Here is a 21,998-nt window from a genome sequence, read left to right as displayed (position 1 = left end):
CTTTCTTAACTCCAGGCTGAATCCCGGATTCAGACTAGAGTCAGCTGTTTAAAACTTTTGAGTTTGCACTCTAAAACTCTCTCTAGCCTCATTCTTCCAAATAATTTTTCTTCCTTAACTGAAATTTGTCAAGAAGGCTCTGAACTTGAACCAACAGTGAAACTTGATGAATCGTTGTAGGTGGAGGTTGAGTTCTGAATAGCAGTATATAAATAGTGTGACACTGGAGCTGTGAAGCTTTGAGGCTGTGTAAATGGGAAAGAAACTTGTCTGGCACAGGGCTGGTACCTGCTTGAGCAGTGCTGCACGCTGTTGCCCTCCACCCCTCAAGCAGCATCCCATCATCATCCTGCATCATCAGTCAACAGGAGTGGCGGAGCTGCTCTGCAGAATGATTTGGGGGATTTAGTCTGAGGGCCTCGGTGTAGTAATGCCTGCTGTTTCTGGACAGGAGATCCAGCTGCAGGAGGTACAAAGTGAAAATGCACGACTGGCTGAAGAGAACTTGCAGCTGAATGAGAAGGCTGGATGGGCCGGACAGGTAAAGAGCAGTATCTTTGTCAGACGGAGCATTAGCATCTCTAAAATTTTGCTGAGAAGCACGTGCTAGCATGCTATGTTTTCAGGTTGCCAACTGAGTAATGGTTGCGTGCCCGTCTGTGTGCCTCTCTGTCCTGCATACCCCATGGTAACTGTGAGCAGAGCAGTTAACTGCTGTCTTTTTATTACAGAGTTTTCCAAGACTTGAGTGAGATGCTTTGTCCTTACTTCAGTTCATTCTTGGTTTACCCATGGTAACTTGTCAATGAGTTCATAACCAAAGACGGACAGTGGTTGGTGGGGGAGCAGTGTGTGCTGGTCAGAGTGGTGGTAGAGCAGAACCCATCACGGCAAGCTATGCAAGCATATGGTGTGTTCAAAAGTCCTCGGTCACCTCTGACGTTCTTTTATCATCCTTAAAGAGGGGATTTGGTGGCTGATGATGGGACAGGGAAGAAAGCCACCCCTGCAATTCAGAGCTGCCCTTGCCAGATGGAAAACCCAAAGCTTTCAGATCTTGGGATAAAGGCAGGATACTTGCATTGTTCAGTTTGCAGAGCGGATTTCAGGGGAGGGTGGCTGCACCTCAGAGGGTTGTGTTCTACAAACACGTTGTGTGTGAGAATGGTGGAAGAGTTGGTACTCCAAGGAAGATCATAGAATCATAGAATCTTCATGGCTGGAAAGGACCTTTGAGATCATCGAGTCCAACCAAACAACCTACAATCTCTGCCACTAGAGCATGCCCTGCAGTGCCAAATCTAGATGTTTCTTAATCACCTCTAGGGATGGTGACTCAACCACCTCCCTGGGCAGGCTGTTCCGGTGCCTGACCACTCTTTCAGTAAAGTAATTCTTCCTAATATCTAACCTAAACCTCCCCTGCCGCAGCTTCAGACCATTTCCTCTGGTCCTGTCATTATTCACCTGGGAGAAGAGGCCAACCCCCACCTCTCTCCAACCTCCTTTCAGGTAGTTCTAGAGGGCAATGAGGTCTCCCCTCAGCCTCCTCTTCCCCAAGCTAAACATGCCCAGCTCCCTCAGCCTCTCCTCATATGACCTGGTCTCCAGACCCGTCACCAGCCTGGCAGCTCACCTCTGGACACGCTCCAGCACTTCAATGTCCCTCTAGTACAGAGGGGCCCAGAACTGAACACAGCACTCGAGGTGAGGCCTCACCAGTGCCGAGTACAGAGGCACGATCCCTTCCCTGCTCCTGCTGGCCACGTTATTCCTGATACAAGCCAGAGATACAGTTACAGATCCACTGGGGGTTTCTGTTTCCAGCTTCTCTGGCCAAAAGTAATGCACAAGAGTTACAAAGTTACTTGTCTGTCCTGTGTGTCAGTGCTGCCGCCATGCATAAGGCTTCCTACGTATTTAGTAGTTGTTTGTTCTAAGTGGAAGTGTTTGTCTTTGCTTGTTAACCTGTGTTGCTAATGGTCATCAGGTGAACATGATTTCAGCAGGCTGTCATGTCTTTCTGTACTGTTCTCTGTGTTTAATCCTACTGTTTGAGGTTAAAAAGGCTTGTAGACCTTTATTCCCTTTTCCTGTCTCTTCAGTATGTAGCCTATTCCTTGCAAACAGGGAGGGAAGACGGGGGGAGAAGCAGTATGTGCAAATCAAGTGCTCATCACATTAAGGACTGATATAAATGCACATGTATTTGTTTTGAGTGAAAGCTAGAAGGAGAGGAGGTTCATGATTTTGGTATCATTACAAGTAGAAAGCAGGTCTGCAAAACAACCTATTGAGATACAGAAACAAATTATCTTCCATTATTTATACAACAAATACCTATGGCTACTTGTGCTAATTGAAAATCCTTTCTCTTCAGGTTGAATCTGAGAATGCTGACCTGAAATTGCAGGTTGTTTTAGTTACTAAGGAACGGGATTCAGTAATTCAGACGAATCAAGGACTCCAAAGCAAGCTGGAGAATCTAGAGCAGGTGCTGAAGGTCAGTAGGATCCACATGGCTGGAAGGACTGTCCATTAATGCTGCTTTTGGATGGCACATGTTGTCTCTTTGCTTTTTTTGTCCATTCTTTTGTCTCTGTGCTGCTGTTGGGAATTCTGCTTCTGCGGGATCCTGGAAAATGGCCTTCCAAAGTGGGCATTGGTGCTTTAGAAAGGCTGCTGCAGGGATTTGGGTGGGAGGGGAAAAAAAGGTGGCCATCACTAATTCAATGATTTTCTTTGACTTGTTGCTCTGCCTTGTGGTAAGAGTTTCTTACTTTCTCCTCTCTTTAATGGTGACATGAAATACAGGCCATGTTTTGATTTCATGGCCCATGGTAGGACACAGGACAGTGTTTCAGTAATGTCACCCTTCAGCTCTCTGTGAATTGTTCTGCAGCACATGAGAAATGTGGCTGAGCGAAGGCAGCAGCTGGAAGTCGAGCACAAGGAAGCGCTGCTAGTCCTGCAGGAGAAGCAAGAGGAAGTCAGACGGCTGCAGCAGGTATGCAGCGTGGGAGAGAATGGACCTTTTACTCCCTGATTCCCTGGAAAGTGATGGGACTCCTGCACCTTGTTTTCCTGGGAAGTGCAGTGTATGGAGGAGGTATATGTGAGCTTACAGGATAAAGTATACCAGGGAAGGCTGTCTGCATTTAGGCAAACTCTGGTACCTGAGCAAAGTTGAAGGGCTTTTCTCCCAAATGGCAGTTCTGATCTCTCACTGCTGTTTGTCCAAAGATGCTTTCAGTCTGTACAGCGTGTTAAATCGATAGTGGTCTATCAGAGTGATGATGACAGAGTGAACTTAGGTAGGCTGCTTTCTTATTTACTCCATTTCTTATTTCTTCTTAGGCACAGGCAGAGGCAAAAAGAGAACATGAAGGAGCAGTACAGCTTCTAGAGGTAAGACAGAAGAAAACAAGATGGATTTGGTATCTTTTGTTCTTAATGTCAGCTTTCTTGATGCCCTGGGTTTTGTTGGTTCTTGAGCAAAATGCTTTCATGTCTTGATCGGATGCAACAAGTATCGGTTGTGCTGGTAGAGTAGTTTCTGGGGTCAAAGTTTTCAGGGATTAAATCCTGGCCTGCTCGGCCCTCAGATGGGTTACTTCATTCAGATTGTGCTCAACAACCCTTTCCGGGATGTGTTAAGTAACCAACCTCAGATCTGCTGCTCCATTTTCCAGGATCACGTGCAGGGAAGGAGGAATGCTTGTGTCCACATGATTTGAAATTTCTTTTGTGTATATGTGCTCTATGCCCTTTTATTAGGGGGGAAAAAGGGAGAAATGTGACCTTTGCCTGAGCATAATGAGTGATGAAGTTTGAGGCAGCTCTGTTGTCCCATCTGCTAGGTTGGGACCAGCTGTGCGGGTGCTCTGCCATCCACACAGGACGGGCTTAGTCGTGGCAGCAGACAGCTCAACGGTGCAGCCTGGCAGATGTGATGATTTGCGTTATCTCAGCATTTATCAGGATGACTTTGGAGAAAACCTTGGCCGTGGAGTCCTGGAGCTGCAAAGGCAAAGTTCCAAACCCTGGAACTTGACGTGGTGATTTAGTGGCAGAGAGTGAGGTCTCATGCTAATGAGGCCATGGCCCTGTCTGTAGTGGTGACACGTGGTCAGAGATGACAGGCTGAATTGCCCGTGTCCGCTGCTGTGCAGCAGCTCAGTGGCCGTTAGGAGCCCAGGAGAGTTGAGCAAGATGGTAAGTGTCCTTGATGGGGGAGGTTGCTCCATGGCTGCAAGGAGCATCCACTTTGGAGGGCGCCTGACCTGTATCTGAACTGTAGAGCCTGAGAGTGCTGGGCTCCTACTGGATGGGGTTGAAATTGTTGCAGGCAGGGTGAATATTGTGGGGACGTGATGTTATGTATTGCCCCATTGCCACGTCCTTTCTGGGACATATGCTTTCAGCTGCAGAGACAGGATCAGAGCTGATACTGGTGCTGCTCTTACATCAGTTGTATTTATCTGGCTTCTTGGCAGCCTTTAAGGGAAAGGAGGTTTGATACTTGCCAAATGTTTTATGAACTAATTAATTGAAGGACTGGAGAAGCTACTTAGGTTTAAACTAGACATCTACCTCTGCAAAGGAAGAAAGGGACGGTCATTTTGTTCTGTGTTTGAGAGGCTGGTTGTGTTCTTCTGCAAGGGTCTTATCAGTTAAATATTCTTGCTTTCATGTTACTGGTACAGAGATGCTTTATAAGTCAGTGACACTAGATGGACCAAAGAAAGAGAAGATAGCATTAAAAGCTAGTTTAATGTGGAGCAGTGGTCATTTAGATGACAACTATAACCATAGTAATTCCAAAACATCAGCGTAGGGCAATGTTAGGGGGTCTAGGGTGCCTGCACTGCGTACTGTCACTTTTACGTGTGTTTGGATTGTTTTCTGATGTAATACTGATGAAGAATGATGGGTCTGTTGATGGGTCTGTTTCCCTTTGGAAGAATTCAGTCGCATAATTGTCATAAGAGGAGTCTTCCTCCTTGGAAATGTTCAAAACTTAACTAGACCAAGCTCTTGGCAGCCTGCTCGAGCTGACCCTGCTTTGGTCTGAGGGAGCTGGACGAGGGGGTCTCCAGAGCTGCCTTCCAGCCTCAGCTGTTCTGTAGTTCTGTGACAAGGCAGCGATGGGGGTGAGGAGAGGTACAGGATGGTTTCGGTGTGCAGAAGGGCCATGGATACAAGGACTCTCTCAGCTTAGAAAGAAAACCTTGAGGTCACGGGAATGAAGGCCTTCTGGAGTGGTTCCAAAGTACATGAGACAAGGATCTCAACTGCCTTTTGCACTGCCTAGGTGCAAATGGCAGCAGTCTGATTTCAGCAATCCAGTGTCAAATTTTATTAGGAAATACGGTGAATAGAGCTTCTTAACTTTGCTGGTTTTCCCTGACCGAGGAGCAGGGTGCATGACTGAGCAGGCTGTTAGGTGCTTGAAATCACGTCAAAGCCAGGTTCTGAGCTGTGACTTGGCTTCCCAGCACTCCTTGGTTTCAGACCTGGGGAAAGGTCGGGACGCAAAGTGTCTGTTCCCTTGATTTTATGGGTGGTTGCAGTGTGCTGGGAAAAGAGGGCTTGAAATTTAGCACCGACGCTCAAAGCATATTGCGATTTGGCTCAAAGCATGTTGTGATTTGGAGACCCTCAGAAAGTGCGTGGTTTTCTTATTCGTGCATTCAGTATGTGGGACTTGGCTTTTGTTTAGCAAGCAGATGCTTCTGGGAATGAGGTGGGAATCTCAGCATGGAACAAGGCAGACGCTGTAAGTTGTTGAGAAAACAATTTCATTCAAACTGAGGGTTGGGTTATCTTTGGCAGATTGTTGATTTTTGGCTAGTGTAACTGCTGATGTGGTTTTATATCTCTTTTTGCTTTTCTTCTTGCCATCAGAGTACTTTGGATTGCATGCAGGTACTGCTATAACCCTGTCAAACAGGATGTTTTTCTCCTCTGTCCTGACTTTGACAGTTGCTTGATATTCTTGTTTTAACTATACTCTGGAAAAGATTGCAAGAGTGTCACTTCCAAGAAATACATGTAATTAAAGGAGCTACCACTATGAGCTTAATGGAGCAGCTGTTTTTCTGTTCAAATGCTTTGCTTTCTCAGCCAATTAGAATTAGGAGCTTTATTTTTTTGGCATTTCCAGATTTTTAGAATTGTCCAACTGTGCACCTTCTCCATGTGTCACGTACATTTGAAGGTCTTTTGGGAAATACCTGCATTCCAAGGGTGAAGTGTTTCCTTCAAAACCCAAAAGCAACGGCGATCTTGCTGCAAGTGAAAATGTCATGGAGAAAAGGACACGTCCTGCTGCCTTTGTAATTAGTTGGAAGACGGGAAGCAGAGATTGTGAATTAATAGTTTCACAGAAGAGGTAGTAACTAATGAAGTTATAGTCTGGGAGCTGTGCTAGCTGGCCTGTTCACAAATGATTTGGAAAGAAGGCTAATATGGAAGCGATGGGGTTTGTAGCTGATAGGAAACTGCTTTCAACAGTCACCTTCAGATCTGTCTGCAGAGAGTTGTGAGAAGATCCCCTGAGTAATGGGGAGATGAAGTGACAGGTAACGCTGACTGTGCAAAGGCGTGCACACAGAGGAGAAGCAGCTGTGACTGCCGTGCATAGTGGTGGGCTCTGAATAACCTGTTGTGGCAGGAAATGCAATGTTTGAGAGAGGGTAATTTTTTAAAAATATCAGCCTAATTCACAAGTCTGGTCAAACAGGCCAGTGCAGTGTTGGGCCATTCCCAATTCCCTTCCTAAAAGTTCCCAAGGATATTACTAGGATATGCCCACGTGCAGTAGAAGTAGCACCCACATCTGTGTGGAGTTATGGGTGTTCCGTTAATCCCTTTGGTTTTAGCCCTGCTTTGAGCAGGAGTTTGCACTGCAGACCTGTTGAGTTCCCTTCTAGCAAAATCGTAATTCTCTGATCTCAGAAACATGTAGCAGAAGATACGGATAGAGGTAACAAGGGACATCTGGAAGGGGAACATCAATTGTAGGAGAAGTGTAATAGAGCAGCCAAGACAGAGAGTGTCTAAGAGGACAGGGCTGAGCTGGTGGTGCTTGGGTCTAGCTTGGTGTGGAAAATCAGAGTACCTGAACCACCTGAATTGGTGGTTAAAGTGATCCCCCTGCCCCGCCAAGCTCTGCTCCCTGCTCTTGCAGCCTCTTCTGGTAGTCATGCTACTCATTCTCACTTGGTGTGTGGCTCTTCTTTCCCCACTTTTGGGTTGGGTTTAGACACAGACGTCTCCTCTCTCTTCTGTGTCTGGAGCTTGATTCCTGCTGGTTCCCTGAAGCTCCTGGCCATGTCCTGAGGCTCCTCTTCCTTATCCCCCTGCCTCCTAGCACTGCCCTGGAAACTTGCTGCTTGCCCAGCTGTGTGTGAACCTCCGCAAGTAGTTTGCTACAAGTACCCATTGTGTATGATGTGGCAGTAATACTTAAGGGATGTTCGTCCATTGTTTTGAACAACACAAGATCTAAAAGGTACCTGAGTAATTGGGTATCTCAGAATTAAGCTGTGGATTATCCAGGCTATTGACTTGCACACCAGCATAAATGGATTAAACGGTGATTAATAAATTTACAGAACCAGTGCAACTGTTTTTACTGTTTATGGTTTCTTTTCTCTATTAAGATGCAATGCATAGGGGAGAAGCATTTATGTGAAAAATCTTAACTGTAGGTAAACTTGAGCCCTTATGACTGCAGTGGAATCCCGTACAACGTGACTCGGTTAACAGGGAGTTCAGTGAGCAAGTGGAAAATGCAGATGCTTCTGGATGTTGCTCATGGCATCTGATACTCTTTTTCACTTCAGAAACAGTTTCTTCTTGCCAGCCTTCAGAGACTTCACCAGGCTTCCCTTAAAGACTGAGCGCTCCTAGCTTGTTGTGAAGGAAACAAGGGATAAACTGACATGTTTAAAACAGATATGCACTGATAAAATAAAAATGCATGCACGCTCAGAAATTGGTAGGGAGTGAACTACCAGTACTCTGAGACCAGAAAGAAAGCTTTTTCCAGGTCAGATATTATTTTTAGAGATGCCTAAAAAACAGGCTTTCTGTCTCACAGAATATTTCAAGGCATAATTTTTCTTGGAGTTGTAAGGAGAAAAAGGCTCTTCAGAAACATTTTGTAGAATGGAAAATTTTGAAGAGCACAATGCCGTCATCTGTTTTGATGCATCTTACCGATGCAAAATGATGAGAAGAGTGACTACAGAGCCTGGTGTGATCTCAGCCCTAAGAGAAAAAAGAACAAATGTCATCTCTTGCAAGGCAGAGCCTGCACCTCAGCCAGGTGCGCTAATGCCAAATTAAATATTTTCTGCATTAAGTCAATTGAAGAAGTGCTGATTAGCTAATGTATTCTCATCCAGCGCTAATGCTTTTTGTTTACTTATTACCTGAAGTGCATGAGCAGGGTCCACACAGGATATCTGTCTAGGAAGCCAGAGTAAGCTGTTGCACAGTAGAAGAGTGAGAAGAGGGGAAGGAGTTGCGTTTTTCTGGGAATTGATATGCCTACAATGACAGACTATGTGGGGACGCGTAAGGACAGCCAGGACTCAGCAATATTTTGGAAGGGGAAGATGTAGAGGTGGTAGAAAGAGAATACTAGAAAATACAAATGGTTCTCTAGTAGGAACGTCTCCTTCTCTCTCCATAGTATTTCTCCAAGGCTCCCCTGCCTCTCATCTTGCTGAGATGTAGGTTTCTTGTACTCAGCATGCATTTTCCTGGAGCAAGTCATCCCCAGAGGACCTGGTGGCAAAGCATCTGAGCTGCCCACATCAAAGAAATGTTCTGCAGCACGGGACAGGGTGCTGATGCTCTCTGCCCTTCCTAGTGCATGAAGGAGCCAAGATCTGGAGGGACAATCAGGAGTCCTGCCCAGAATCTGGGGAGGCCAGGGTAAGGTTTTGGGAGCTTGCTGGAGCCTCTGGAGTGGTGGATGAAATAGAGCATCAGAAGAGCAGTTCCTTTTGGAAATGTGATTTTAATGCTACCATAAACACGCAAAGTCTTTTTCTTTTCAAGGCTTATTTATCTTTGACTTATCTTGTCTTGTCTTATGCGGGGCTTGGATAGGATATTGAAGTTCAAACCCAGCATTTCAGGGATAATTCCTAATTGAGCTTGCAGTCAGTCTCCTCAAAGACGGTGAGTCTCGGGCTTTCAAAGATCCTGTAGGTATGGATTTGCCAGTTCCTGTTGACCATTCCTGGGCAGGGCACACCTTTAGGTTCTTGGAGTCTGAGACTCACTGAAAAGCTGTGGCAAAGGCAAATGGTGTTTGGAGCCTTCACTAGTGGTTTTGGTATGGGTTTGTGCCTCATCTTGTGTCTCTCCTGCCAGGCCCGGGTGAAAGATCTGGAAGACCAGTGTCGCAGTCAAACAGAGCAGTTCAGCCTCCTGTCTCAGGAACTCAAACAATTCCGGCTTCAAACAGGAAAAATCGACCTTCTCACCTCTACGCTGGTGACTTCTGAGCTTCCTCTTGCTCTGTGCAGCTCTACCCCACAGCCCCACTGGGAGAAGGGTAATTACACTATGAGTGTTTTGACAAATGAGTTGTTGGGAAAGGTGTAAAGGAAATAATGCAAATGTTTAGTTAACTTTTGGGATCTCTGTCTCTATCTCTCTCTCATAAATACCTTTGGTTCATTTTGTAGTCATAAAGAGAATTTGGCATTTCTCTCACCAAAGAGAGCCCAGGGTGTCCAGTTTGTTGCACCGTTAAATGAGTCACATTTTCAGAGGCTTGAGCTGCTCTAAAGGGTCACTGTGATGCTCACTGCTGATCTTGTATTCTGCCTATGGCTAAAAGTAATGGACGGATTATTTTATTGCAGAATCGACTGTTCCTGGGTTGCTCCCTCACCAGGGTGCAAAGAAGGTTCACAATGAAGAGACTGATGAGTTGGAGTCGTCACAGCGGGCGCCTGATGCCACTGGTGGCTCCCCAGTTGCTGCTACCAGTTCTCAGAAACAAGCCAAGAAAGTGGAATCTCAGTCAAACTCTTCGAAGTCAGAATCCATGCAGAACAGTCCAAAATCCTGCCCAACTCCAGAGGTCAGTATGGGAGTCCCCTCTGCGGCCCGTGCTTTCTAGACACAAGGGAATAAATGCAGTGCTGAGAGCCCCAATAATGTTGCATTTATTCCCTCCTGGCTGCCTGAAGAAAATGGGGGAAAAACAAGAGAAAAGCTGCAGGAAAAAGTTGAAATGGCCTTGGATGCCTGTGTCTGTAATGCTCATTTGAACGTATTGCTGTGCTCCAGGAAGGAAACAACTGGCTAGACAGAGTGCTGGGCACTTGGAGAAGGAGCGGGATGGGGAGGTTGATGGGTGGGAAGTGTGGGAAAGCTCTTGCTAAGCTTCCTTGTGACATCTCAGCTACTGTTAAAACACCCAAAGACTCCAAACTATTGTTTTTGACATGCTGAGGAGCTGCCCAGACTATTTTTGGCCTTGAGCTGTGGATAAGGGGCTCAAACTTTTTTGCTGGTGCTTTTAGGTATTAAAAATCTTACTTGGTGAAGTAAGAAATCTTTCTTGGTGAAAGAAACCATGAAAAGATGCTGAGTTTGTGCTAGCAGAGGGATGAAATTAATAGGCTTTGCTTGTTTGTGTCACCAAGATCTCATAGACGGTTGTTGCTTCTCCTCCCCAGGAGCTCTTACAGACTATTGTAGGGTTCATGTAAACAGTCTTTCATACTCTCCGCTGTACGTCGCTTGGTGTGACAATTTAGGGTAAAGTGGTGCTGTGAGCAGGGCTAGGCGTGATGGCGTGGGAAGCAGCTTTTGCTCTTTTGGTCCACGGCTATTTCCTGAGTGCTAAAATCTTCGAGGCCCTGTGGAGTGCCTCATTGTACGTGTGGAGCACACTGAAGTCTTGAGCTACCGAGGCCAGGGCACTAATGAAGGGATCCTGCTGTGGCAGGCAGTGTCCACCACAGCTCTGAGAAGCTGCCACATTTAGAGACAAAGTGAAAGTCACACCTGTGGAGGAACAGGTATGTGACTACTGTAATTTCTGTAGTAGGAAAAATTACTATTTTTTTAGTGTAAGAGAAAGCTTGGAAGCCACCATGTCTCCAAGGCCAGTAGTGCCTACAAAGGTCTAGCATGGGAACCTTGGAAAACAGCCAGCGTTTAGAGCATTTGGCTTCAGCAACGCATGGTCGTGGGAACACTCCAGAGTTTAGCCAGGCTGCTAAAAGCTACTCCATTTGGGTCTGCCTTTGGGTGTTACAGGGCACAGGTGTCTGTTACTCTCGCACGTGATGCAAGATTGCATTACGAGCAGTACGCTACGTTGAAAAGGTGCTCTGAACTCTTTGAAAAATTAACTTTGGCAGTTCAGATACTAGAAAAAATACCTACCTTGTATTCTGGGTCTTCGACAATAATACATTTGTTTTGAGATCTGCTTTAAAAAGGCAGCTTGAATTGGCACCATTGCAAACAAAGACAAGGGAAGTGCGTTTCCTCAAAAAGTGTGATTGCATTACACAGCTCATTGCCACGGGATGTAAAATTCCAGTATGTCAATGGGATCAAAAAGACTGAGACAAATTTCTCAAAGATGCTTCTGCCAGTAGCCACCAAATGCATTCAGGGTGCAGCCTCCAGCTTAGGAAGTCCATAAGTAGCCGATTGCTAGAAGCCAACAGGCTGTACCAGGAAGAGGAGAATTTCATGCTTGCCCTGTCTCTTGTATGCTTTTCTTCAGCATGTGCTACTGGCAGGTACCAGAGCCAGCTGTTTGGACTAGATAGAGCTTTGGTTGGAAGTCATAGAGCTTTCTAATGTTCTGAAAGCACAAAAATATTATATCAAAGTATTTACAAGTGCTGGAGAGGAACTGCCTGAACAAAAGCTTTTAGAGACTTACATATCTAATAGGGCTATAAGGTGTCCTTTGTTCAATTTAGCGATACCGAGAAATTAATATACTGAATTATGGATATGTAGGGCGGAAGGGCCCTCCAGAGTCTGTAGTCCAATCTCCTCAGGTGGCATTGTCACCAACACTAGATCAGTGTGACCACGGCTTTGCCTAGCTGAGACTCGAAGTTTTTCAAGAATGGAGATCCCCTACCTCAGTGGGAACCTGTCCCGCGGTTCCATCACCGACCTGGGCAAGGAGTTTTTTCTAATGTCTGACTGGAATCCCTAAAGCTGCAGCTTGGAGCTATTGCGTCTTATTTCTACCTCTTCACCTTAAAAGTCATTCTTCCAGGTAGTTCTTAGCCCAGTGGCCAGGCTGGCACCATGAGCTTAGAGTATTTGTTCACTGATGTTCGAATGCTTTGAGTATTCCTTTACTCTGATTTGGGCCATATCATATCCTTCATCTTTAATGTTTTTAGGTGGACACTGCAAGTGAAATGGAAGAACTGGATGTTGACAGCATCTCTCTAATGCCAGAACCAGGCAGCCAAGGCCCCGCAAAGCTCCAGGTGTTCTTAGCTCGATACAGGTACTGAGTCATTTCTTGTGGTCTATGAGGTTAGACAGGTTATCTCACAGTTTACCCTCTTCTCTAGTGTTAACCACTGTTAGGGACGGGTATTGGGTGAGAGGCCCCCTGATGAGGTAGGCAGGTTAAAACTACCAGCAGTCCAAATCCTGTCACCAGTGCATTTCTCATTTTCACCCTAGTGGAGCTTTTGGACCTCAGTTTAACATGCAGAGCTACAGCGCTGAGAGTTGTATAACTTGGATCCCGAGGGTTGGATAATTACGAAGAAAAAGGCTAGAAACCTTTTCTTCACTCATGTTAACTTTCTTCTTGCATAAATCAGCTCATTCTTAGGGTCTTAAACATAAGAATTTTGAGATTCTCTGCTGTGCTTGTCCATGACAGTTCTGTGGCTGATAAAGCGTACCTTAAATGTGTGGGGCATTTTCCATGCTTTGGGTTTGGTTTGGTGTTTTTTTGGTTTTGTTTTTGTTTTTTTCAAAACTATTAAGTACATGAAATGTAGAGAGCTATTGACATAAAATAGTTAAGAGTGCAGGTGAATTTAAGGATGCCTATTTTAGAAATGGCAGAGCCCTACAACTTTCCTACTTGGTACGCTCAGAAACACAGCAGGCACTCAGGTAATTCACATCTCTCTTTTTAAGCACTTTCTTGAGTCACTCTGATCTGTTCCTTCAGACGTCACAAGACATCTGTTCTGCTACTCAGAAAATTATTCCTCCCTGCTATTTGAACACGGAGCAATATATTATTAGTTATATATAAAACCGTAAGCTCGAGTCTTGGCCTTTGCCTGTGGAACTTGCTGCTTGCAAAAACCCGATGTGAATTGTACGCTGATGTAACATCACAGCTTGAATGTATTGCTGTGAAAGTTCCTATTCAAAGTAAGCCTTCATATTGTAAATATTTCAGCTACAATCCTTTTGATGGACCTAACGAAAATCCAGAGGCAGAGCTTCCGCTGACTGCTGGCGAATATATTTACATCTATGGAGACATGGATGAAGATGGCTTCTTTGAAGGTGTGTTTTAGTAGAACAAAATGTGACCGAACTGCTGTGGAGAGGTGATCTCTTTTAAAAAAAAAAAAAAAAAAAAAAAGAGAGAGGAATTTAGCGAAGCTTGAAACCTCAAGATAAAGTTTTTCTGCCCAAAGTCAGTTTGTTAGAGGGAAGAACAGATTCTGTTGGAAAAGGGTTTATTTATGTCAAGATTAAATTAAGTTTAAAACATGAAATCCTGGTCTAGTGGTTTCAGTGGGAATTTTACCACTGCTTTCAGCAGAGCTCCAGGTTTCATCCCCATATGGTTCCTCCCCAGCCATGGAGAGAAACATGTTCAGCCCTGGGCACCTTCTGCAGATGGTCTGTTTCCCTCTTCCCAGTGACTGTATCGTGAGCTGTAGGCAGCTGACGGCCTCGATTACCTTTTGCTCTTTTGGCAGAGTAGGGTATGAGCTAAGCAGCCCAAACTACAGTCCTTATCCTATTTGGTGTCGTACAATGCATTTCTCTTTTGGCATCTTTGAAAACGTGGTGCTGCTTGGCTAACAGGCAGGTGGAATCAAAACCAAGAATTGTGGACTTCATTTGTAATGAAGTTTCTTTGTGGAGCTGGCATTCTTAATGGTCTGAAGGATCCTCATTTTACTGAGGCGCTTTGCAAGAGCTGAGGCAAATGCATGCCATGTTGCACTGCTTGCTCTTTGACTGTTCTGGCTCTTTATTTCTTTCTATTTCCAAGCTTCTCATGTATTTATTTGTTTGTTTATTGTTTAAAGAATAAAAAAAAGTTATTCTTTACTAATATTTTCTGCTTTCCCTGCTTTCAGTTGATTTGCTATAGGTAGAGTTTGAAAGGGGAAAGTAAGCACAATCCCTACGTACTGCTCAGTTGTGATCTGTTGGTCCTTGCACATACCAAGAGTGCTGTAGTGTCAGTCATCCGGGTGGGTTCTTTTAGGACATCTTTATTACAGAAGCTAGTGTAACAAAGTAAACAAACTAAAAAGAAGGTGAGAGCTTAATACAGAGCTGGAAAGATGGACTTTCTTGAGGAAGTACTACAAAAGCCAAATCTGTATGGCTGGGAGAAGACGTAAAATCATCAATCTGCATAGTTTGGGAAGGCTAGAAAAAGACACTTAAGTTAGTGAAAGAGCTGTGATGAGAAACAATAGGATAATGAAGAAGGAAAAACCCTTAAGCTAATTGCACAAACCAACTTTCTAGTTAGTTGGCTCTGGAATGTGCGGAGCAGTGTGTCTTCTTACTGTGGCCATTAGGATCTAACTAGGGCAGCCTTAGGAAATGCAGGAAACTTTGCCAGGAATAACCTCCCAGAGGATTTTCTTCATTCCTGACTGCAGCACAGTTATGAACTAGCGTAGACATTGTTGCGTTGTCTTCACAGATGGGTTGGAAAACTGAACGGTAGGTGCAGTGGTAACAGGTTTCCTGTTTTTTGTTTAGGGGAGCTGATGGATGGCCGGCGAGGGCTGGTCCCCTCCAATTTTGTTGAGCGAGTTTCAGATGATGACCTCATGATGTTTCTGCCTTCGGAACTGAATGATCTCACCCATAGTTCATACCAGGAGAAAAGTTTTGTCAGTGCAAGCACCAGCAGTGGAGATAAGAGTGATTTCTCCATTGAAGAGAGTAGCATCAGTCCCTTGGCCAGTAGAGCAGAAGGAGACCAGGAGGAACCTGTTAGTCATACAGCAGTGCCTTACCCAAGAAAATTGACTTTGATCAAGCAGCTTGCCAGAAGCATAGTTGTAGGCTGGGAACCACCACTTTTGCCAGCTGGCTGCCCAGACATACAAAGCTACAACATCTATGTGGATGAAGAGCTACGTCAAAATGTGAAGAGTGGCTTTCAGACCAAAGCAGTGATTGAAAAGCTGGATTTGAAGACAAAGGCTTACCGTGTATCTGTGCAGACTGTGACAGAGCAAGGCAGTTCTGATAAACTGCGATGTACTTTCTTTGTGGGGCAAGATTTTTGTGTGGCACCGACTATGCTGAAAGTCAGAAGCGTCACTGCCACATCAGCAGAGGTGACGTGGCTTCCCTGCAACAGCAATTACAACCACGCAGTCTATCTCAATGGGGAGGAATGTGACATAACAAAACCTGGGGTCTACTGGTACACCTTCCGCAACCTGCAGCCGAGCACTCCATATGTTGCCAAGCTGGAGGCCCGGCCCTTGAAAACACCTTGGGAAGAGGTGCCAGAGGGGCAGGAGCAGAACTCAGCTGTGATACACTTCACTACCCCACTAGCAGGTATCAGAGCAGTCGTGCCCACTGTGCATGGAGTGCTTGGAGCAGTGCGCTCTGCCATTGCTTTGCTATGAAGCCTTGGGGCGAAGGGAAGTAAGGTTTATTAGGTCCCAAAGCCTGAGATGCTGTCCTGTTTTGTCTTAGTCTTTTTCTTCTTTTATTTTAAAAAATTATCTGTTTTTTTTTTTCATTTGCTCTGGGGAGACATCCCCTTTGCTGATTTGAACAGCATGCCTCTCGGGGCATGGAAGATGTGGTTTGCCATGACCTTGCTCTAAGGGTTTGCTGCATCTTGGCCTCAGCTACTTTTGCAAAGTTCTGTTTTCTGTTCATTTAAGCTTTCACAGAACAAGAGTGCCTTATTTTCTCTGGTCCTGTCTATCATTTCCCAAGAGTAACCTGGCTAGTCTGTGTGGTTCTGCAGTGGCAGGTCCAGTGTGAGTTTTCTCTTTGATTCAAGCCAGGGTTTAGTTTAGCTTTAGGCTCTAATGAGGAAAGCATGAGCAAAATCTGTTTGGTCTCTTGCAGGGACACCTGATGCTCCTTTAGATGTCCAGGTAGAAGCTGGTCCCTCACCAGGTATCCTCGTTATCAGCTGGTTACCTGTCACCATTGACGCTGAAGGATCTTCCAATGGAGTTCGAGTCACCGGTTACGCTGTGTATGCAGATGGGCAGAAGGTATTGTGCACGCTGGGCGAGGCTGGTGGTTGTGCAGGGGTGGCTGGTGCAGGGGTAGCGGGCAGTCGCAGAGCCTCAAGACCTGGAAAGCAGCTGGTGACGGTACTGGTCAGCGCCGACGTGATGAATATTAATGTCACTGAGGTGCTCCTGTCACCTAGCCAGGACTGGGCGTACTTTGTGTATTTGTGAGAGGTAAAGAAAAAGGAAGACAAGGCCATACTCTCAAAAGCAAGGAAACTTTTTTTTTTTTTTTAACCGGGAGAGGACTTTTCTAATTAATATGTCATTAGCGTGGTGCATGGGGACCAACTCGGCTGCAGTAACTTGGTAATGCATGGCTGATCCAGACTCGTGGGATCCTGAGTAGGAGACACAGTGACAGCAGAACGCAACCACGATGGTTGAACAGTGTTTCACGCTCTTTCAGTAGGGAGATTCTATGTTCCTCATTAGAGTGCTTAGATTGTAATTTGCTCCTAAGCTCTCCCTTGCCATTGACTTATCTTTCCTGTATGTTTTTAAAGCTGATATTAGAGTGTCTTCCATCTGCCTTGTTTTTCGCGTGTCCACCTGAAACATGGGTGGGAAGAGGCCTGGTGACACTACCTCACCGCAGTGGGGTCAATCAGAAAGCTACCCAATAAGTTAATCTCTTGTCAGTGGTGTTATACCCAAAAGTGGTGGTTTGGTTAAAATGAAGAGCAATAAAAAAAAGTCACTTTTTAAAAACAATCTTCCCGTGCTCTCCATGTAGGACATGGATAGTGACAAAAAATGGAGAAGGTAGAAAATATGGAAAAGTCAAAAATATGTGAAAATATGGAGAAATATGGAAAAGGCTTCAAAAAGTAAGCATGCCATGAGGAGGTAACAACAGTCCTTGGCCTGGAAAGGAATAATATCAGAGAAGGGACAATGTTTGGGCCGTTTGTTTTGACTCACGCACACCAAAAAAGACATCTGTCCAGATTTTTGATGTGTTCTTGATATAACTAAGCTGGGAGAGTTTCTGTGGCAGGAGCCTTCACTAGGAAAACAGGACAATTAGCGTCAACCTCCTCTGTCTCACCCTGGGCACTGGCTTGATCCTTGGGGAAGCCATGATCTCAGTGAGCAAAGAGTCCTCAGGACACGGACAGAGAGAAGTACACAACCTTGCCACCTCTTGTGGCTTGTCTCTGGACTGTGAGGAGTTGAGGTGTAGTTCTCCGTCCCTTTCTCAAATTAGGAACAGGCAAAGGGAGAGGTGTACAAACACCCCAGGGGCCAGGACAAATGCTGGTAAAGAACCTCCAAGGATATTCTGTATTAAAAGTGACCTGCGGTTTTCTGCGTGCATGATGTTGGGCCGTTGGCCATGGGAAAGGCAAAGCACAGCTGTTTGAAGGAGCACAATGCAAAACAGAGCAGGTGTGTGCTTCCTTGGATAATTGCTCTTTTATCATGGAAATCCTTTTTCCTCTACACAGGTCAAAAAAGGAGGAGTCTGGGAAGGTAGGCGAAAGGGAGGCCAAAAAAAGGTATGGCCTTTTAAAGTGTAGGGAGCAAGGAGAGTTTTAAAACCTGGAGTAGGAGGGAATATAGCCTTATTTTATGGAATGTCCAGTTTCTCAAATGGTTATAGTAAAAATTTCTCTTTACTATTCCCTCTTCCCTGATATTGTGCAGAAGGGTGGGAATCCTGCCCACTATCAAGAGCTTTGTGGACAGTCCTTGACTTTGGATTCAGGAATTGTTGTTCTCAGAAGGGCTGAGCTGTGCAATCAATAATTGTTCCCTCTTTCTTTGCTTGCAGGCGATAGAAGTTACTTCTCCAACAGCTGGGAGTGTTCTGGTGGACTTGTCCCAGCTTCAGATGTTCCAGGTGTGCCGGGAAGTTTCTGTGAGAACGATGTCTCTGTATGGAGAGTCGGTGGATTCTGTTCCAGCCCAGATTTCCTCAGTCTTGCTGCGAGCCTCTCACCGCTCTTCACCTTCCAATTCTGCTGTTTCTACCACTTTTACCTCTAGACTGTCCCGTGGAGAGCCCAGAGGCTCCCTGCCTGCACGCAGCGCACTCACGCACCAGACGGCTGCAATCCTGCTTCGACAGAAAGCTCACGCTGATAGCTCAGATGCCAAATTGACTGATCTCTCCTCCAGCCACGATGGCTCAGCGCGATCGCTGCCAGAGAAAGCCTCTTCGCCGCCTCACCTCTCCTCTCCCAGTGCTTCCTTGGTGCAGGTTCCGGGCACTTCCCCACAGGGATCGGACGCTGCACGAGACAAGAAATGCCTGACTGTGCCTCCTCAGCAAGCTGGCAGCACCGTGCTCCCCAGTGAGGGTACGGAGCGTGTCCCTTTGAGAGAAGCAGAATTGCAAGGTCTGGGTGAAGGGACGGAGGTGCAGGTAAGCCCTTACATCTCCTGCCCAGTTCCACGTGTGCTGGGAAGGAGGATGGATCATTTTGGTGAATGGAACAAAATGCTACGGAACATCTTTCTGTGACACACTGTTGCCTTTGGGCCATGTAGTTGGCAAACCAGCGGGGAGCGTTGGCTGCTTTTGTGTACCAGGAAGAGCAGGTGAAGCTCATTGCTTGATCGCCTGTGTGTAAGCAGAGCAGGAGTAGAGTCAGGAAAGCAAGAATTCATCAGAGATTGAAGGCGAAAAGGATGTTCCTGCTGACAATGATGTCAGTGTTAGTCTGCCATTGCTGTGCTCTGTGAGGTGACAGGGTCTTCTCCAGTCTAGTGGGCTAGCACAAAGCAGAGTAGGCACTCTGGCATGACGGGGCACCTTAGTGGACAGCACAGCAAGGTAGACATGTCTGAAGAAGAACTGGCAAGCTGTCCTGACGTTGGGTATTTGGAATCCTGTAGGTGGGTGAGTGCTTTCAGGGCTCTTTTAGGACAGTGGTGAGGATATTGGACTAGATGATCTTTGGAGGTCCCTTCCAACCCAAACTGTTCTGTAATTCTATGATGCCAGAGAGCCCAAGAAGAAAAAGGTAAATAATCTAGAAGGTGCTCGCTCTGTGACAGGTGGGAAGTGGATCTTGTTCGTGTGTGATGTCTTATATCAGGAAAAAGGATCTTTTTCCCATTCTGACCTTTGACATTGGAGATTTGAGGGAGTGCTTCAAACTGTCAAATTCAGCATGTTCTTATTAATCATGGCAGCATGAGCTTGCAAAGGCTCAGGGGTAGACAAAAGCAGGGAAGACTTCTGGTAATTGCTGGAGCATCGGCAGCTGTGTGGGCCCAAGACCAAAGGCCAGGTAAATACACAGAAGAATCGACATGTTGAGTCCAAAATAGCAGTCGTCATTCTTCAACCTCTGGTCACGTGTTACTCACAGTACCTCAGGTCAATTGTTGTGGTTCATTTGCCTACGTTTGGATGTCTAGTGTAGATGGCTACAAGGGGGTGGGTCTCTTTGTCTCCTTTGTAGTCAGTGGAGTGAAATGGGTGCTTCCAGGGTGCAGATCATCCTTCTCGCTCGAGATGTGTGTCTTCACTTGGCTGTCAACGAAGAGACACAGGGCAGAAGGATCCTAGCTGTCAGGATCACCAGGAGATCTAGACCGGTCTGGCTTTTGCGTGAGCCAGGGGACATTTAGAAACTAGGCACCGCAGTGTCTAAATCTCCCCAGGGGTCTGCTCCTGTAAATATTTTCAAAGTGTGCCTAGTATGTAAGGACAAGGTTGTGCTCCACTGCAAATACAGTGGAGGCTGCCTTATATTAGAGCGAGGCTTAGGGAAAGGGGTGGTTGTCAAAGGCCCACCTGCCTTAACCCTCCTCATTCCTGGGGTTCCACTCCTCCATCTCCCAGAGGTTTTCTTAATCACCAGACTGAACTGACTGAAAAACAGGCTAAACATTTAAAATTTCTGTAATCCAACTAGGTGACCTAACCGTGAGTCCGTGCAGTTGTACTCTCTGCGTACACTCTTCATTAATTCCCCTTTTCTTCACAGCCCTTACCAGCTCCAAGAAGTACTGGGATAGCGTCCTCAGCTCAAGCTAATCTGCATGCTGGTGTGTAGGACATTCCTCAGGCACATGAGCGTGGGAACTGGCCTCATTGTATAGATTGGGCTCTTCTTGTGGTTCTAAAACTAGTTATTGTTGATATGCTCCTGTCACTAGCGTGAGCCACGTGCAGTGGCCGGAGCCGCAGCAGTAGAAAGACCGTGTGTCTACTTGCAGCTAACCGCAGGGAGGGGTTTGTTCCAGAGCTGGCCAACCTTCCCAGATGCCTGCTAGCATCTTCGTGTGCCAATGACGGAGGATGCATCATGTTTCTCTCAGAGAGTTTTGGGGGGAAGGTCCCCGTTTTGGTTCTCAAGTATTGGATGACATCTCTCTCAGATTTCAGTGTTGCGATGACGGTTTTTGGTTTGTTTCCCAGATGGAGCAATCTGTAACCAAAGCGCCAGAGCTGGAAAGCCCATCTAACGGTAGTCTGAAGATACGTATGGAGACCTGCCATGCGTGCTCTGAGGAAGAGTTACCGAAAGGTCCCAATGCTGAAAGAGAGAAAGAGGAAAAGGAGAAGCACTTGAGCCAAGAGCCTCTGCCCTCCCCCAGCCAGGCTGAGGGGACAGAGGACGCTTCCCAAGACACAAGCGCGGGTGGGAGCAGCTGCCAGGAGTTCCTGAGGTTGTCCCCTGGCAAGGAGGTGATGAAAGAAATGTCCAGAGTGAAGAGAGAGGTTTGTTTAACTGTGGTTGAATGTCTCTGCCCATGGAGGGACGTGGCTTGGATATGACACCCCTCGGTTTTAGTCTTACGCAGTACTGTTCTTCTGCAGGCTATAAAACATGTCTGCCGGTTTTGTGTGTCGTGTGTGTTTGTGTACGCACGTGCCAATTGCCGCGTTGGGTGCTGCCCAGTTTATTTTCTGCCACACCTTAGCTGAGTACGAGAGAAAGGTAAAATGTTACTTTATTGCTGAAATAGAGTGCCTGGGGGGACTGAGCAAATCTGTTTTGCTTTTCAATAGCAAGAAGAAAAAATGTCTGAAATGGGAAGACGACAGCTGGCCCTTTTTGCTGAGCACAACCGTAGTTCCGACCTTTCAGATATTTTGGAAGAGGAGGAAGAAGATGAACTGTCTTCAGAAGCTCTGGAAGAGAAGAAGTGGGACCAGAGAGAGCTATGTTACCGGGAGAATGGGGAAAAGGTAACTGGTAGCGGAGTAATGCTTGCGGGGAGCGCCAGTGCAGCCATCCCATGTCATCAGCTCACAGGAGGAGGTGCCGGTCTGAGCCCAGCGCTCTCACCAGTGCTTGGCTAAGTGTCCGCCTGCTCCGCTTTTACTCCCAGTGCTGTCTTAAGCTAGTGAAAATGCAAGCTCTTTGTGAGAGGGAAGGGTGTTTATATGTAATGAATGTACCCAGGGTTTAATTAGTTGGAAAAACACACAGTGTAATGCGAACTTTAGAACCCAGGGTTAAAAATCAATCCTATTGATCAAGTTCTTAATACAGATATAAACAGTGAGCACAC

The 21,998-nt window shown here is 46.1% G+C and overlaps 1 protein-coding gene across 12 annotated transcripts in view; it reads left to right on the top strand.

Moving 5' to 3' along the window:
* Positions 1-21,998, top strand: part of TSPOAP1 (TSPO associated protein 1) — a 61,409-nt gene that overhangs the window by 15,908 nt on the left and 23,503 nt on the right. For 10 of the 12 annotated variants that reach the window (XR_008467663.1, XR_008467664.1, XR_008467665.1 and 7 more), the window contains 13 exons: positions 452-541; positions 2,381-2,503; positions 2,903-3,007; positions 3,358-3,408; positions 9,394-9,577; positions 9,891-10,111; positions 12,417-12,526; positions 13,448-13,557; positions 15,007-15,822; positions 16,348-16,499; positions 18,298-18,891; positions 20,899-21,201; positions 21,493-21,672. Coding sequence is in view for 8 of the 12 variants with exons in the window: in XM_054208616.1 (XP_054064591.1) it covers positions 452-541; positions 2,381-2,503; positions 2,903-3,007; positions 3,358-3,408; positions 9,394-9,577; positions 9,891-10,111; positions 12,417-12,526; positions 13,448-13,557; positions 15,007-15,822; positions 16,348-16,499; positions 18,298-18,891; positions 20,899-21,201; positions 21,493-21,672 (3,039 nt within the window). In the remaining 4 variants the exon portion in view is untranslated. Of the gene's footprint in view, positions 1-451; positions 542-598; positions 795-2,380; positions 2,504-2,902; positions 3,008-3,357; positions 3,409-9,393; positions 9,578-9,890; positions 10,112-12,416; positions 12,527-13,447; positions 13,558-15,006; positions 15,823-16,347; positions 16,500-18,297; positions 18,892-20,898; positions 21,202-21,492; positions 21,673-21,998 lie in introns of those variants that run through there. The other 2 variants (XM_054208615.1, XM_054208614.1) reach the window with 2 other exon arrangements.

The sequence above is a fragment of the Rissa tridactyla genome, chromosome 7 (genome assembly GCF_028500815.1).
Source record: "Rissa tridactyla isolate bRisTri1 chromosome 7, bRisTri1.patW.cur.20221130, whole genome shotgun sequence".
Classification (NCBI taxonomy): domain Eukaryota; kingdom Metazoa; phylum Chordata; class Aves; order Charadriiformes; family Laridae; genus Rissa; species Rissa tridactyla.
Note: the sequence above shows the minus strand (reverse complement) of the source record. Positions and strands in the feature narration are given on the sequence as shown.